The 16,836-nt window shown below is 34.7% G+C and overlaps 2 protein-coding genes and 1 pseudogene across 3 annotated transcripts; 2 read left to right on the top strand and 1 right to left on the bottom strand.

Annotated features, from left to right (window-relative positions):
- Nucleotides 1–1,136: 1,136 nt before the first annotated feature.
- On the top strand, nt 1,137–3,129 carry LOC114191378 (calmodulin calcium-dependent NAD kinase-like). Its single transcript, XM_085676050.1, has 5 exons — nt 1,137–1,141; nt 1,308–1,499; nt 1,818–1,950; nt 2,090–2,433; nt 2,523–3,129. Exons 1-5 carry the CDS (start codon nt 1,137–1,139, stop codon nt 2,677–2,679), a joined length of 831 nt encoding a protein of 276 aa, XP_085532176.1. The 3' UTR covers nt 2,680–3,129.
- A 556-nt stretch (nt 3,130–3,685) lies between these two features.
- On the bottom strand, nt 3,686–7,407 carry LOC114192676 (calmodulin calcium-dependent NAD kinase-like; annotated as a pseudogene). The gene is made up of 8 exons (XR_014996583.1): nt 6,725–7,407; nt 6,419–6,650; nt 6,160–6,221; nt 5,749–5,946; nt 4,966–5,110; nt 4,436–4,761; nt 4,207–4,351; nt 3,686–4,105 (listed from the first exon to the last, which is right to left on the bottom strand). The product of XR_014996583.1 is annotated as a calmodulin calcium-dependent NAD kinase-like (transcript).
- A 5,351-nt stretch (nt 7,408–12,758) lies between these two features.
- LOC146884852 (uncharacterized) lies at nt 12,759–16,247 on the top strand. The gene is made up of 4 exons (XM_085676051.1): nt 12,759–14,717; nt 14,808–15,031; nt 15,110–15,367; nt 15,449–16,247. The coding sequence occupies exons 1-4, from the start codon at nt 12,759–12,761 to the stop codon at nt 16,194–16,196; spliced, it is 3,189 nt and encodes a 1,062-aa protein (XP_085532177.1). The 3' UTR covers nt 16,197–16,247.
- Nucleotides 16,248–16,836: the final 589 nt, after the last annotated feature.

Here is a 16,836-nt window from a genome sequence, read left to right on the forward strand (position 1 = left end):
AGCATAATTCGTGGTCCTTAATTGTCATGCCTTAAGTGATTGAGATCTGAAAGTCGTATTTGTTAAGATTTAGACTTTTATAAAAAAAAAAAAAAGAAAAAAAAGAAAAGGGAACTACAGCAAATTAGTTATAAAAACAACAAAATTGATAGACCACTCATGTTTTAGGTAAAGAAGTCTGCCAGTGTTGCCTCCCGCATTTGTAAACCTAAACCAATAGCTATGATTCGAGTTTTAAAGGAAATGAAGTTATTACATGTTTTAGGTGTCTCCTTCGCCGGGTTAATTGTCGTCACAGCCTCAATCTTCCTACCACGAGCGAGGATGGTGAGAGAGCAGAAGAAGTTGATTCCACTGCTAAAAAAGACGAAATCTAACCGTCTTATAGAGATTGAAAAGTTCTCCCACTACGTTGGTATATGATGTTTAATCTGTGACTTTCAATTTTTCTGTTCTCTCCAATGAAATAAGCTAAAAGGAAAATACACATATATCATGATTTTATGTACATATATCGTCTATTATATATCTGTTTTTTCACTTTATCTAACTCCTTGTCACATTATATAACTTATAAATTTATTATTTTATTCTTTTTATATTAAATCTTCATGCACTTTTTCAGTGTCTATAATATATGTTGTATAATGTTTTCACTATCTTATTTAGTTGATGTGGCTGCAGCAAGACAGATTGGATTTAAAGATGCTAGTGAGGTTCCAGTATTATGTATATTGGCCCAAGACCTTTTGAGAAGATCCAAAGAATGTGATGAAAATATCTATGAATACATTTGTAGTGTCAACGGGAGCAACGCTTATTCTTTATATATGAATCTCATGGATGAGTTTGAGAGATGCGTTAACAGTTATTTAGCATTTCACTGGAATCAAGTCACACATGTCATTAATTTGGTATTTATCTTATCTTACCTTGTTCGTTCACCAATATATTTTTTTTTCTTTTAAAAAATATATATAAAGTTAGTGAACAAATTATGAATTGATAAATAATAAAGTTGATGTCACCCTTCCAAAGTAAATTATACGTTAATCCTAACTTAATATCTATATATATAGGCTTTAAGTGTTGAGTCTGGACATACGAAAAAGTTCAAGAAAATTATATTGGCAGCTATGAGGTAAAATTATATTTTCCTTAACTTGTACAATATTTTCTAATATAGTTCAAATTAATGTCACGATAGTGTGATGGAGCTAAAAGTTTTTAAAGTTTTAATGATATATATTTCTTAGTATACATATATTAAATATTTGTTTGGCTATATTATGGTGTGGTGTTCACAGAAAACAAAGGTTTGAAAGAGAAAACAAGAATATTCAGGTGACAAGAAGGTTGTCTACTTCGACAGAAGAGATGAAAGCAAAAAATGGTGACATGGATGAGGTTATACCCAGCGAGAGGAGTCCGATTTTACTACTTATAGGGGGTGGCATGGGAGCCGGAAAGAGTTGTGTCCTTGAAAGTGTTCTCAAAGGGTATTATCACTCAACTTATTATCATTCTTTGACACTAATAGTTTTGCAAAATAATAAAAAGTAAGATGATGATGAAAACACAAGATTTACAAGATACCAATCCAAGTATTTGACACGTAAATACGATGATGATATAGAGGATGGATCTCACTAGTTCATTCACCGTATAAATTAATTTGATTGATGTTTATCTTGTTATAGAATATATAGGATCACAACAATCTAAATTCAATGTTGAAGTATGAAATAAATTTTATGTTCTAACTTAGTTTCAATATTGAAGTAAAATTATTTATACCTATCAAACGGCTTTGACAGAGCACTTTGGTCTCGAGAAGCTACAAATGCTGTGATAGTTGTTGAGACAAATGTCTTTAGTGAGACTGAAATCATATATATGGCCCTTAATTCAAGAGTTCACCATGATGACATGCTCCAAACTGCTGAATTGGTATGTTTATGTGTGAACACTTGCATGTTAAGAACTTTCATGTTCATATAAATTTTATTTTTAATTTAATTAGCTATTACAAAATGATCGAGATATGTTAGATTTTCTTATTAGTTAATTTTACTCAAAATTTGAACAGATGCATCAATCTTCCACTCATGTTGCATTATCTAAGCTTGTGACAGCTCTAAATGAGGGTCGGGATGTGATCATGAATGATACCTTATCATGTGAGTCATTTATAAAGCAGACTATTGCGATGGCAAGAAATATTCACGAATACCAATACCAAATGGGAGTAGGGTATAAAGTAGCTGAAGATGGGACGGTCACCGAAAATTACTGGGAGAGATTACATGACACAAAAGAAGAAAATCAATCAAAGGAAATTTCTAATGGAAAACCATGCACGAAAAAGCCTTATAGCATTGCGCTATTTGGCGTGGTTTGTGATAGTTATCTTGCTATGGTTAGAATCATTAGGTATACATGCTTGTGAGTTGTACCATGTTACTAATTAGGTAATTTGTTTTATTGGTTTGACGATTAACATTCACATTTGAATTTGACAGGAAAGCTATAATAACAAGGAGCGCAGTGAACATAAATTCACAGTTGAAATCTCACAAAATGTTTGCTAATGCATTTCCAAGATATTATAATCTTGTTGATTACGCCAGACTCTACTGCACAAATGTTGTTGGTCGTTCACCAGATGTGAGAGTTTGATTTTACTTTGTGAATATCAAAATGTCATGGAAATAATAACTTGTTTGTAATACATAACAGACTATAAGGAGCATATTCGAGAATGAGGATCGAGGGGAGGCGTGTATTAAAAATTACAAATGCTTAAAAGTGTTAGCCGATTTGAATGCTGAAGCTGATTCCGTCTACGAACTTCACAAGGAACCCAGCCCCATAATGGAACCTCATTCTCTTTGGAGTAAGATTGTTGTTCTATCACCCTCAAGGAAAAGTGATAAAAAGGATTTGAGGGAGTCCATTAAAAAAATAGAAAAATCATTCAAAAAATATAACCAAATTATTGTGTAATGAGTAGTATTCAACTATCACTATAGGTTTTGAAGTTTAGTTTGGTATCTGTTAGTAGTATGGATTTAAGACAGGGAAGATTATTGTATTCTTTTCATGCTAAAATCTACAAGTAAATTATTTGATGCAGCTTATTAGCTTTATAGATTAAAGATCCTCAAAATCAGTAATATCCCCTCTAGCATAACCATGTTCGTAGTCATCGACCATGTATAAAGTGACCTGTGGAATTAATTCAATTCCAGAGAATTTCATACGAACAAAAAAATACACATACATCTTACGAAAATTGCATGCTTCCTATTATCTTTCTGTTGAATGGTGTGGGTCAAAAACTTTTGCTGCCAGCGTGCCAACATATATTAACATGTACTCAAAATAAACTTTGGTAGGTTGTAAGGACATATATTGGATGATTGGATTGTTTCTGGCTACAGAAACCAAGGAGTGGTCTTATGCGGAGGAAATAAATTTTTATCAGCAAAGATTGAGAGCATCATCTCATCACTGCTCATAATAATAATAATAATAATAATAATAATAATAATAATAATAATAATAATAATAATAATAATAATAATAATAAATCAGAGCAGATGTGAAGCGGTGAAAACTTAGAGAGCATCACAAGAAAAAAAATAATGAGAGTAGTAAAACAACTGCGGCATGTCAACTTGTTAAAAGTTCAGAACAGAGAATCTGGTTAGTACTTTAATATCCAATAACTAAGTAAAGAAAATTGCACTGTTCTTGTTCTTGTTCTGGTGTCATATTAATTCTAGATTACCGGCATCCTTCACCATTGAAACCCAACAGTCTTGATAGATAAATGCTATTGAGCTCCAATAACTTGAGGTATTTAGCCATCATATTTCTCTGATTTCTCAATAGCCTTCCTCAATTCTTTTTGGTCTTCTATTCTTGAAGGTGCCAAAATTATTTCACTCCAAATGGAACCGGATTCCATGACGGTGTTTGGTTCCTTGTAGAGGTTATAGATGCAATCAGCCTTAACATTCAAATTGGCTATCCTCTCCATGCATTTAAAATCTCGAGGATGCACCAGTAAATCTTCAACACCATCTTTCCATCCTATGAGCTGCAATGTATTCTAAAAGTTATTTTCATGACATTTGGCACAATAAAACCAAATTTTCACATTATAACTAAAATTGTTAAAATAAAATTATTAAAATTTACCTTTGGTGGATGATCGATAGCATTTGTAAAATAAAGCCTGGCATTATCGACAAGCTCACAATATTTTGGAAATGCACGGGCAAATCTTTGATGAGATTTTAGTTGCGCATTCACCCTTACTGCTCTTCCTGTCGCAATAGCTCTCCTGTCAAAATTCCAATATGAAACGTTAGTCGTCAAATATACAAAATCAATTGCTTAATGAGTAACTTAGTAAATATGTATATACCTAATGGCTCTCACTATAGCAATATAGCTATCACAAACCACGCCCACTAACTCAATCCTGTAAGGTTGTCGAGTGTTTGATTCTCCTGTTGGAGGAGTTTCCCCGTGTTCATCTTCAACCCAATAATTCTCAATGACAGTCCCATCTTCATTCTCTTTATAGCCTTCCCCCATTCTATATTTGCATCTGTGAACATTTCTTGCCATAGTAATGGTCTGTTTTACAAATGGTTCCCATGACAAGGTACTATCCATGATTACATCTCGACCTTCATTTAGCGCTGTCACGAGGAGAGATGATGCAGCACGGGTAGAAAACTCATGCACCTGTTCAGATCATATTTGATAAACATAAAACTGTTATTAATTATAAATAAGAAAGAAGATCTAACCTATCTCACATATTTCATAATATTTAAATTAAAAAAAAAAATTTACTCAACATAAACTTTTAAAATATGTGCATACACAATAGTCATAAGTTGAAAAAAAGTACAAATACAAATTGAAAGTCTTCGCACAGAAACATACCGTTTCAGCACTTTCCAGCACCTCATTATAATCAGGACCAAAGTGAACGGTGGTGGAATTAAGAGAGTTATATATGTCATCTTTTTCTTTAAAAGCATCTGCCTCAACTATCACAGCATTGGTAGCTATTTGTGACCAGAATGCTCTGCAAAGCCAGTATATAAGTATAAATAATCAAATTTATAAAGTAAAGTCATTATATAAATATAAATAATCTTATTCAAATTTATAAAGTAAGTTGTAAGAAAGAATTCTTTTCATATTTGAATATTATATAATAAATTCTATTTATAATGTTGTAGCTCTCACAATTTCTCAGAGCTAACAGATTTTATATTATAACAAAAGAGTCTACTACATGCCTCAAGAAAGAAAAGTATTGAGCAGCAATACAAGTGTTTACTTTTGATATGTTATGGATAAACAGGTGGACAGTAATAGATGGCTATATTTATGACTAAATATGGGAGGGTGCAGGAAGTAACTGCCTAAGTGGATTTTATTTACAATCTTGTAATAATTCTCACCTATGCTTATAGCTAATGATAAAAGAATTAGCACTAAAAAAGCATTTACTATATGTCTAAAAAGATCATTCAGTAATATAACTAATTATTTGATGTGCTATTATTGGATCGTTGCATCATCATTTTACTTGTTATTCTTACCCATCATTTTTTTTTTTTATTTTGTATTGAGATAAATTTTATAAAACAATCAACAGATAATCATCATATATTTTAATAATATTATAGTGTAATAATTCAATAGGTTGAGAGTTACTCCTTCAGGATGGCTTCACGGATGGTGCTTTTTCCAGCCCCCATGTCACCTCCCAGAAACAGCAATACTGGACTCCTCTCAGGTAAGTTCGCGGGCACCATTTCTTGATTACACTGCAGTGCTTTCATTTCTTCTACTAAGGTAGAGAATACTCTGGTTACTCGCAAACTCATAATAACTCTTTCAAACCGTATTTTCCTGTAGACACACCGTATTAGCATATTAGCAAAGTATTAAGTACAACAAATATTTAGATTAATATGTATTCTCTTACATGATTACATAATGCATTTCTCTGCATTTCTCACATATTTAGAAACATATGTTCTTAAAATTTCAAAAACTTTTAGTTTAACAATATGAGATGCTATTTTACAAATAATGCAAGGATTAAAGAAAATAAAATTTTACCTTGTAGCTGCCAAGATAATTTCCCTCAGCTTTCTTATAAGGGGAGACTTCACGCTTAAAGCCTGCAATCAACCCATCAATGGAATAATTAATATAGTAAGTTTAAAATATATATGACTGTATTTGGAGATTTAATATGAAATTTCAGATTATCATTGCATGATAGCAAAGCAAAATAAAATTCCCAACCAGTCTTAAGTAAGAATGTAAGGAAAAAACATACGGATAAATAAATACTAAGAGGAGCTAAGATTTATACCTGATTAATAATAGATGGAGCTTTATTCCAGTTGAATGAAAAATAGCTTAGGATGCATTTTTCAATTTCATCTACAAGCTTTATATATATAGGGAATCTATGTTTTCTCCGTTGGAATGAGAAATATACTCATAGATTCTCCCATCACACTCCTCGCTTCTTTTCAAATAGTCTTGGATCAACGAGCATAAATGTGGAACTTCTTCCGCGTCTTGAAATCCCAGTTGTCTTGCTACAAATGAATAACACCATATAAAAAACATTACCATGTAGGTTAAAGGAATTGAGAACCCAAAACGAACTTACCAACATAGTGAGAAAAGCCTTCTGTTTTTCCAGATTTCTTCTTAGGAACGACCTTCTTCTTCTCTCGTTCTTTCCCACCACTCTGGAGGTACGAGAAAGCGGCAGCGGCGGCAATTAAACCGGCGGAAACAATTAGAACATCTGACAACTTCATTTCCTGTAAAACTGTCTCAAGTAATGAGAAAATGAAAAAACACTACAAAAAAAATGTGTTTTAGTGATCACCCATTTTGGTCGCTAAATGACCAAAAATCGGTAGCAAATCGTTTAGCGACCGAAATAGAGACTCAGATGGTGAAATACTCGCAAAGATTCAGATGGATTTGGTGTTGTTCTTTCACAACTACGTTATCGACGCTACAACCAATAATTCTTCCCTCGACCAACTCTTTCCAATCATCGACAACGTATTTAATTTCTCCTTTTCAATTTATTTATTTTGGATTCCGATTTCTCTTCGTTACGTTGTGTTTTGTGTTTGCAGGATTTGGTGTTGAAGATCAAGCATGGTGACCAAGCTATGCTTTTTGTTGAACTGGCTCTTCCAATACGAGCTTCTTTTCCAACTTCTTGTTGAGGCTCTCGTTGGCGTCGTTGCCAGGAAGCACATGCACGATCGCTACTTGTTGCTTCGTTGGTGCCTCCTGCTTCGGAATATGGTTGAATTTGAAAATTCTGCTCATCAATCCATTTTGGTGGTGAGTTTCTAATTTCCACTCTCGCTGTTTCAACTTATGTTTCGACGAACAACAAGTTTCGAAATAGGAAACATTTTTACTTTCAATTCATTTGGTGTAATCAATTAACTTGTGTTTGTTAGGGATACGAGAGAGGTATGGAGATTTGTTGAAGGTGTTCCACTTGCCTTCCGCATTTGGCCAACATTGTTAGTAAAATAAGGTAGTGTTGTTTTTCACACACCTCTTTCTTGTTACAAAGTGTAATGCCAGCAGACGTTCATGATGTTTAATGGTAGATTTTAACTCGAGTATTTGTTCTTTGTATAAACTTGCGATTCTAAAGATCTATCACTAACTATAAAGTCAAAATATGCAAAAAATGCATTTCAGGTTGGGAATACAAAACCCTGTGATAGGGGTATGTTAGCTAGATGTGTGTTTGTTGGGACATTCTGCTATGGTAGTGCCTACTTTAATTCTGAACAAGTGGTGGATATAGCAAGCCTAAAAAATCTTGATTCTTCCTTGCATGTGATGCAAAATCAGAACCAGATTCTTGCACTTGTTCAACATTATGGTCCCATTATATACTTTCATCCATATGACATGTACATGCCATTATCAGTGCAATGGTTTTTCAAGAATGGTGCAAATTTGTATCTTGTAGGTAGTAGTAAGGGTAAAGCTATAGAGTATATACTTTTGGATGCTACGTGTAATTATGTGTGTCTAAAACTTTGTTCATTGGAAACAGAGGAGGACTCTTTTAGGAGCAGACCACAACAAGAAGAACTGCAAGCCATAACAAGCACAGATGAATTGGAGAAAATTGAAGCTCCATTTTTAGATTCCCCTGGTGCAGAAGAACTTGCTAAGTCTTTGCAAATGAAAAGAGAAGATGGTAAATTAAGAACACTTTCTAGCCATGTGATCAACTTCCAAGGGAAGAATCTGAGGATAAACATTCCCTTGACCACACCGTCCAGAAGGTGGAAACATCCCCCTGAACAAAACTAATTTGCACCATGCTGAAAAGATGATCAAAGGAGGTTTCATTGAGCTCTACAAAGGCCTAGGATATCTAAAAGTTTACAAGTAAAAAAAAAAAAAAACTTGTTTTTCAAGCATGTTTGTTTAATAAACTTAATAGAAGTATAACATTTAATATGAAAAATCTTATGTTTTGTCCAATTTTCAAGAACTTGAACATGCTTGCATTTATAAAGATTCTGAAGAAGTTTGATAAGGTAAAGTGAATTAGAGGCTTCAAAGTTGATGCTACAAATGGGGTTTCAACTATGTTGTACTAAATAAACAGTACAAAACATTTCTCTGTGGTTTTTCAGGTCACAGAAAAACAAATTCTTCCCATTTATCTCAAAGTGGTTGAGAGTTCCTATTTCAATAGCTTAGATAAGGTAAATCTCAGGCAAACATACACTAAAAGTGCTTCCTAGTAAAATATTTGAGTTCCATCAAATAGACTGATAAAAATATGTGTGATACCATATCAAATCATGTCAAGAGTTTGGCCACAAGTTATGCTTGCACATGAATGGTCACCAACAATCTCAAGTGGCAAATAATCGTATGTTTCATTTGTGTACCACTAGATGACCTTGAAGCATGCAAAATAAAAATTAGATATGGTTGTCTGTCACTTGCACAAAGATTTCTTTAACTTTTTGAACTAGCTTGGCTTTGTTTGCTTATTACTCAAATGACAGGTGGTGAAGTTAGTAGATGAAGTTGGCAGACGAAGTTGAGGAACTGTTAATAAAAAATTTTGTTGAGGAAAACTGAAGATAGGCCATGAAATACCTTAGACCAAGCCAACACAAAGAATCACATGCTGTAACTTTCTTCATTGGTGAGTTGCTCTCAGCCAAGTATTGGTGTTTTTTTACTTGCACTTATTTTTTGTGTCTTTTGCTTGCCAATCATTTTGGTAGAGATCTTTAGTCTTGTTTTCTTTGTGACCATTGGTATAAAAAAAAACCACAATATGGAACCTTTTAAGGCACTAGGTTCACGAAAGGAATGGCACTAACTGTCCCACTCTTTGGTGGATGGGAAGTACAAGTCCCATTCTACTCTATATATCATATTTAAACCTTATGCAGGATGAAACTTAAAAGGCCCATCTAAACATATAAGGGAAGTATCTCAATGGTTCTTTGGCAATGGTGCCTATGTGGGTTTCACTAACAAGATTATGCCCATGTGGGTTCCTTTAGTGCAATTATAGCATCTGTTTCATCATTTCTTTATTTTTGCAAGCTAAAAGCAAGAAAATAGAGTCAAATTTAAAGTTCCATGACCTTATTAATTAATTCTAGGTGAATTTATGGAGTGAATAGATACAAAATTGTCAAAAGCTTTTTACTCTAAAGAATGCAGATTGAGTTTTATGACCCAAAGACACCTTTCTTCACTTCCCCAAGATTCCTCCCACCCACACTACACCATTTCCTATTATTTGTGTTTACACGTCTGCCAGTTTGACTGCTGCAATTGTCAATTCCCTCCCCGCATCTAGGTTTTATTTGTCATAATTGTACTACATAAAGTTGAGAAACTTTTTCATTCCACTCGTGACATTCTTAGTGAAGAGTGATTGGTCCTTCTAAACTACTCACTAAGATTTTTACAAAAGTAAATATTTGTATTTAAATTAAAGTTAACAAAGGATGGAACTTGGTATTTGGTTTTATATTTACAAGAACTGTGCATTTCATAATTAAGATTGAAATGTATATTAGATGTTGCCATTTTTAGTTATGGTGGTATTTGATATTTCTTATTTCTAAATAGATAAATTAGGAACAATTTTAAAATGTAAAAAAAAGGCAATTCTTAACATTTTTTAATTCTTACAAAATAAGATAATTGGTAACATTATTTAGATATTAGCAAATACATAGCTAACATTTTTTTTAAATGTTAGAAAATGTATAGGTAACATTTGTTAAGTGTTACAAAAAATTTAAATTGGCAACATTTTTTTAGTGTTAGTAAAGATGCTACTTAGTAACATTTTTATAAATGATACTAAAAGTACATAAAAATGTTGCTAAAACCTTTTGGTAACATGCACTATACATAACATGTGTATAAATGTTGCCTTTGCAAAGGACAACATTTTTTTAGCTTTTAAAAACATTTTTTAAATGTTATTAAAATTAGTATATGTATGCAAAATTACTACAACCTAAAAGTCAATAATTTATTTTAAAATTTTATGTAAATAAGAGCCTAACAATATCAAAAATGAAATGAAATAACATGTAAAATTTTATTATGTAATCAAATATTAGGTAATAACATATAATTAACACATAAAGAGTGAAACCAATCTTCAAAACACAACATTTAATTAAAATATAAATTGAACATGAATAAGATAAAATGTTAACTCAATAACTCACCTCTATTGCAACTTACTGAAACCTCACAAACAACCTTCTCCAAACAAACTGTAAAAGGGAGAATCCAATATATATTTTAATTAATATTAAATAGCAACTATCTATCAAGCAAATATTTACACTTTTAATTTCAAGTCATGAGTATAGAACTTTCTAAATAGAAATAAAAAAAGTGTTTATATAAGATCAACTTTTAAATTGACAATTTTCTATTCTTTTTCATGTTAATCATTTCTCAGAACAATTTTTTACGTGTGTGCAACCATCCATTGTTCTTGTCCTTTTAAATCTAGGTTCCATCAACATTTAATTAAAATTTAAATTGAACATGAGCAAGATAAAATGCTAACTTCATAACTCACCTTTGTTGCAGGTTCACAACTCTTGAATGTTACTTCTATTTTCTCCCAAGTTTTCACTAGGCAACTTAATGAAACTTCACTCAAACAACCTTCTCCGATTAAACTGTAATGTGATAGGAAAAAATTAGAGAATCCAACATATATTAATTAATATTAAATATCAATTAAACTTTCAAATATGATACAGAGTAGCCTTCATTCTATCTTTATAACATGGATTTCAAACTAAAATTTTCATTCAATTTTTTTACATACAGTATAATCAAGCAAAAGGAACTTAGAGATTATGATATAACTTTTGAAGAATGTAGCGAGTACGTGAACCGAACTAGTGTGAAGGAAATTGCTGCTAATGAACCGGTGAGAACGCGAAACACAGAACGAGACACGAACCACAGTGGTGGACTGCAAGAGAGCACGAGAAAGTTCGAGAGTTTCATAACACATAACCAAGTAATGAGAAAAAATGAAAAAATATTATGAACTGGAAATGAAAGGTCACACCTTTTCCGTGTTTGAAGCTTGAAGCTCCTGGCGTTCCCTTCTCCTTCTCCGCTCCAACCCTTCTATTATTTTCTTTGTCTAAAACGCAACCTGTGCGTCTTGTCTTCTTGCTTTTTATTTCTTCTTCCAAACTGTCTTTGTCCTCTCTATGTCACAAAGATATGGAGATAGTGATTTGCTAAAGTTTAGAACTTGTAAAAAAGAAAATGGAAAAGAAAAGTCGCAGCCGTTTGAAGGTACAATTACCAAAGCAGCAAAACTGACATTTCTTTGATACTTTTGTCTTCCGTCCACCATTTGTTAATATAAGAAAGGTTTAATTACTCGTAAGGTACCCAGTTTGGGTCAAGGGTGTCAATTTGGTACCCGGCGAAAAAAAGGTTTCAATTCGGTACCCAAGTTATTTTAAGTGCATCAATCAGGTACATTTTCATTGACGCCGTGAAAGTCATTAACATTGACAAATGAACAGGGTCTGTTGACACCAATATTTGACACGTGGTATGGCACTTATTACTGACGTGGTATTTTGAAAATAAGGAATAAAATAATTTGCGTTTGAATTAAAAAATTAAGTGTGTGAGAGTGTTAATTTTGGAAAGTCGAAAAGGTGAAGGTGAGTGAGAAGTGAGAAGGTCTGGAGAAAGAAGCGATCGGGGTTTCTGCAAAATCGAAGGGCGAATCGATCGGAGAAGGTGAAAATCGTTTGGACAAGGTGAAACCGTTCGGAGAAGGCGATCAAAGGTACATTTTTTTGAGACCCCTGTTCGTCGTTCTCATTTTTCCCTGGATTTAGGGTTTTTTTATTTGAATGCGTTTACTTTGAAATTGGTGTGTTGGTATGCTTTAGGGTGTTGTTTTTATACGCTTTTGTCGGTTGATTGTGGTTTTTAAGTAATGCGGTTGGGTGTGTATTTGTTTAATCAATTTTGTGGTCCACCGTTTGTGCGAAAGTGACGGTGTTATAGTTGTGGTCCCCCATTTTAAATTGTTTGTCGGTGTGTATGTAGTATTGACTGTAAATTTGGTATTATTGTTTGGGCAATTTTATAGATTACAGATGGACGACCACTTTGAAGTTGTCTTCCACCATGGGGGAAAGTTTATAAATGATGGGTCACTAAAATACGTGGGTGAGAGCAATACCCTTACATGTGACCCAGATAGGTGGAGCTACTTCGAAATATTGTCCATTCTGAAGGAGATGGGGTATGTGAACGTGAAAGAGATTTGGTATTTAGTTGGTGGAGGTTCAGTGTTGGAAGGTAGGTTAGAGTTGCTAAGTTATGACAAAGGAGCATGCCATATGGTGAATATCGCCATACTCAATGGCCAAGTGCATCTTTTTGTTGTGCACATGGTGTCTGAACCTCAGATAGTTCATTTGTTGGAGTATGGTGGTAATGAGGCTGCAGCTGATGAAGAAGTTGATGTGGAAGATGCTGCAGAGGTAGGAGAAGACGGTGGAGTTGTTGATGCTGCCGTGGTAGGAGAAGATGTTGGAGTTGGAGCTTCTGCAGAGGTAGATGGTGGAGTTGGGATTGGCGCTGCTCCAGTTGTTGATGTGGATGTTGGGATAGAAGGTTGTGCAGCTGTTGGAGAGGATGGTGGAAATGGAGCTGCTGAGGTTGGAGAGGTTGATGGTGGAATTGGAGTTGCTGCAGAGGTGGGAGAGGATGATGGTGGAATTACATCTGCTACAGAGGTGGGAGAGGATGATGGTGGCACAAAGGTTGATGGTCGTGCAGAGGTTGAGGTAGAAGGTGAGGCTAATTGTGCTGTAGAAGTTGGGTTGGATGGTGCTGCAGAAGTTGATGGTGGTGTAGAGGTTGGGGTAGAAGGTGTAGAGGTGTCTGAGGAGGAATCATCTGAGGGTAGTAGTGAGAGCGATGAAGATTTTGAAGTTCATAGTTGGAATGAATCTGAGGAGGAATTATCTGCTGCTGAGGGAGGTGATGGTCTGTTTGATGTACCTGTTGGAGGAGATGATGCATCTGAAGATGAACTTTTTGAAGTTAGAATTAAAGAAGGTAATGTTGGTGGAGTGAGAGGGTCATCATCCCAAAAGCCCACCCCTAAACATGCGGACCAAAGAGGATTCTCTGATACAGAATGGGAATCTGAAACATTAGATAGTGATACAAGTGATGAAGATAGAGATAGATATGGGAGTTTTAGTATATTTTCTCAACCAAAAAATATGGAGGATTATAACTGGGAGGTTGGGACTTACTTCACTGAAAAGGAACACTTCACTGATGCAATTAGAACTTATGGGGTGCACAGTGGGAGGAAGCTGAAAATATTTAGAAATGACAAAAGAAGAATTTGTGTTAAGTGTTTAGGTGCGAAGGGTAAGTGCAAGTGGTATGCCTACTGTGCTTTCAAGGCTGCCCAAAGCACTTGGCAATTGAGGAAAATAATAAACAAGCACACTTGTAGCCGTGAATTCAATGTGAGGCTAATGACTTCTAAATGGTTGAGTGGACGGTTGGAGAAGACATTAAGAGACAATCCAGGTGTTAAATTAACTGCCTTGAAAAATAAGATTGGAAGGAAATGGAATATAGGTGTTTCTAGGTCTATGACCTTCAGGGCAAGGACAATGGCATACACAAACATAGATGGCTCATTTAGGGAACAATATAAACGCATTTATGATTATGCAAATGAACTTTTAAGGTCCAATCCGGGGTCAACTGTAAAAGTTCATGTTGAAGAGAATGAGGGGAACCCAATATTCAAAAGACTTTATGTTTGTCTGAAGGCCTGCAAAGACAGTTTTGTGTCTTGTAGGCCCATAATTGGTGTAGATGGCTGTTTTTTGAAGGGCAAATATGGTGGTGAGTTGTTGACAGCTGTAGGAAGAGATGGAAATGACCAGATGCTCCCTTTGGCATACGCAGTAGTTGAGGTTGAAAATAAGGAGACATGGAATTGGTTTTTGGATTTATTGATTGGAGACCTTGGTGGGCCTGAACTTTGCTGCACTTATACATTTATTTCAGATCAACAAAAAGTAAGTTTCTTAACCTTTTTTAGTCACTTTTCAGATTCTCATTCAACTACTATTCTTTTAATAATGCATTACTTCACATTACTTTGACAGGGACTGCTCCCAGCATTGCAAGAATTGTTACCTGGTGTGGACCAAAGGTTTTGCGTGAGGCACATCTACTCTAATTTCAGGAAGAAATTTCCTGGAAAAAATCTGAAGTTGTTGTTATGGAAAGCAGCCTACTGCACACATCCTCAAGCATGGGAGGCAGTCATGAGGGAAATTAAAGAAGTTAATCTGGACGCATTCAAACACTTGTTAGCCATCCCCCCAAGGTATGTTGAAATAATTTCTGCAGTGTATTGTATATAGTGTGAACTGCATGTGATAGGTTTTTTTTTTTTGCAACCTAGGTTTTGGTCTAGGTCCAGATTTACAGCCAGACCTGCATGTGATACACTGGTGAATAATATGTCTGAGGGATTCAACAGTACAATTGTGGACGCAAGGAGCAAACCAATTATAAGTATGATGGAAGAAATTCGGATTTATCTCATGAAGAGATGGGCAAGCAATAGAAAGAGGATTAGTACATTTGAAGGTACAATCTGCCCACGAATTAAGAAGAGGATGGAAGAGGAGGCAAAAAAGACTAAATATTGGCTTCCAAGGTAATACTCATTCATTATTCTGATAAAGTTACAATTCATTTTCAAATGTCAATTCACTTTATCTTTTTGCATTCATAACAGCTGGTCAGGACAAAGATTATTTGAGGTCAGTCATAGGTCAATGATTGGAGAACAATTTGTGGTTGACATTGACAAACATGAATGCAGCTGTAGAAAGTGGACCATAACAGCAATCCCATGCTGCCATGCGCTGACTGCTATTAGATTTTTAAATCTGAATGCTGAAGACTTCCTTCCACATTGGTTTCTTGCATCTACGTATGAAGAGACTTATTTGTCACTCATATACCCTGTCAACGGGCCTCATCTGTGGGAGATCACTGCTGCAAATGATGTTTTGCCTCCAACAAAGAGGGTCCTTCCAGGAAGACCGAAAAAGAAAAGAAGATTGGAGGCTTGGGAATTGAGGAAAGATGACACTCAATTGAGACAAGGTGGTACCCGTAAAAAATGTGGGTTGTGTAGACAAATTGGCCACAAAAGAACAAGCTGCCCACATGCTCCTCCTGCACCAGCAGAAACTGGTCCATCTGGAACACAACAAAACACACCTGCAGACCCTACTCAACCAAGCCAGAGCACTCCACAAACTGACCATACTCAACCAAGTCAGCCTATTCCACCAACTCAGTGTACTCAACCAAGTCAGACTACAGAAGTCTCACAGCCACAGAATCATACTCTTCCAACACAAGCAAGTCAAACTCTACCAACACAAGCAAGTCAGACTACTGCAGTCCATCAGATGCAGTCTACTACAATAGCAGCCTACAGAGAAAAATTGTCCTTCAGGAGGGGCCCAATTTAAATTTTATTTGCTGTTGTGTTTTGGAACATGAAATTGGAAGAAACTTTTGTAATGTGGTGGTGTATTTTGGTTTCTATTTTGAAAAGCATTATGTATGTTGAACATCCACATGGTACGAACATCAATTACCATCTTTTGAGATAGCAGAACAATATTCAATGAATGTGATATTGGGTTATTATGCACACAGTGGCTTATTACTAGATGGCAATGTTTTTGGCTTATTATGCACAGGTTGTGGCTTACTATTACAAGGCTATATATGATTGTTGGATGAATATGATGTTCCAGTTTGTGTGCTTTCATTCAATAATCAAATATAGTTCAAATAAAGTGACAGAAAAATTTACTTCAAAGCTAATTTCATTCCATAATCATAATTCATTACAATAACATAACGTAAATACAAACATTCCAACCCATGAAACTACATCCACACCCACTATACTCCATCCAGGTTACAAAAAAATCAAAAAAATTGGATCAATTTACAAACCAAAATTACGTTAACCAGCCCCAGAAAACATATCACCCATGTTAAAAACTTAATCCTTTTTTCGAACACCATAACTGATTTTTCAAGAGCATATATTTTTCTCCTTTGTCTTCCTATGGTTGCATCTCTTTCATCCCCATTGTC

The sequence above is a fragment of the Vigna unguiculata genome, chromosome 7 (genome assembly GCF_037176805.1).
Source record: "Vigna unguiculata cultivar grain cowpea cultivar isolate G323 ecotype 2 chromosome 7, ASM3717680v1, whole genome shotgun sequence".
NCBI classification, from domain to species: Eukaryota; Viridiplantae; Streptophyta; class Magnoliopsida; order Fabales; family Fabaceae; genus Vigna; species Vigna unguiculata.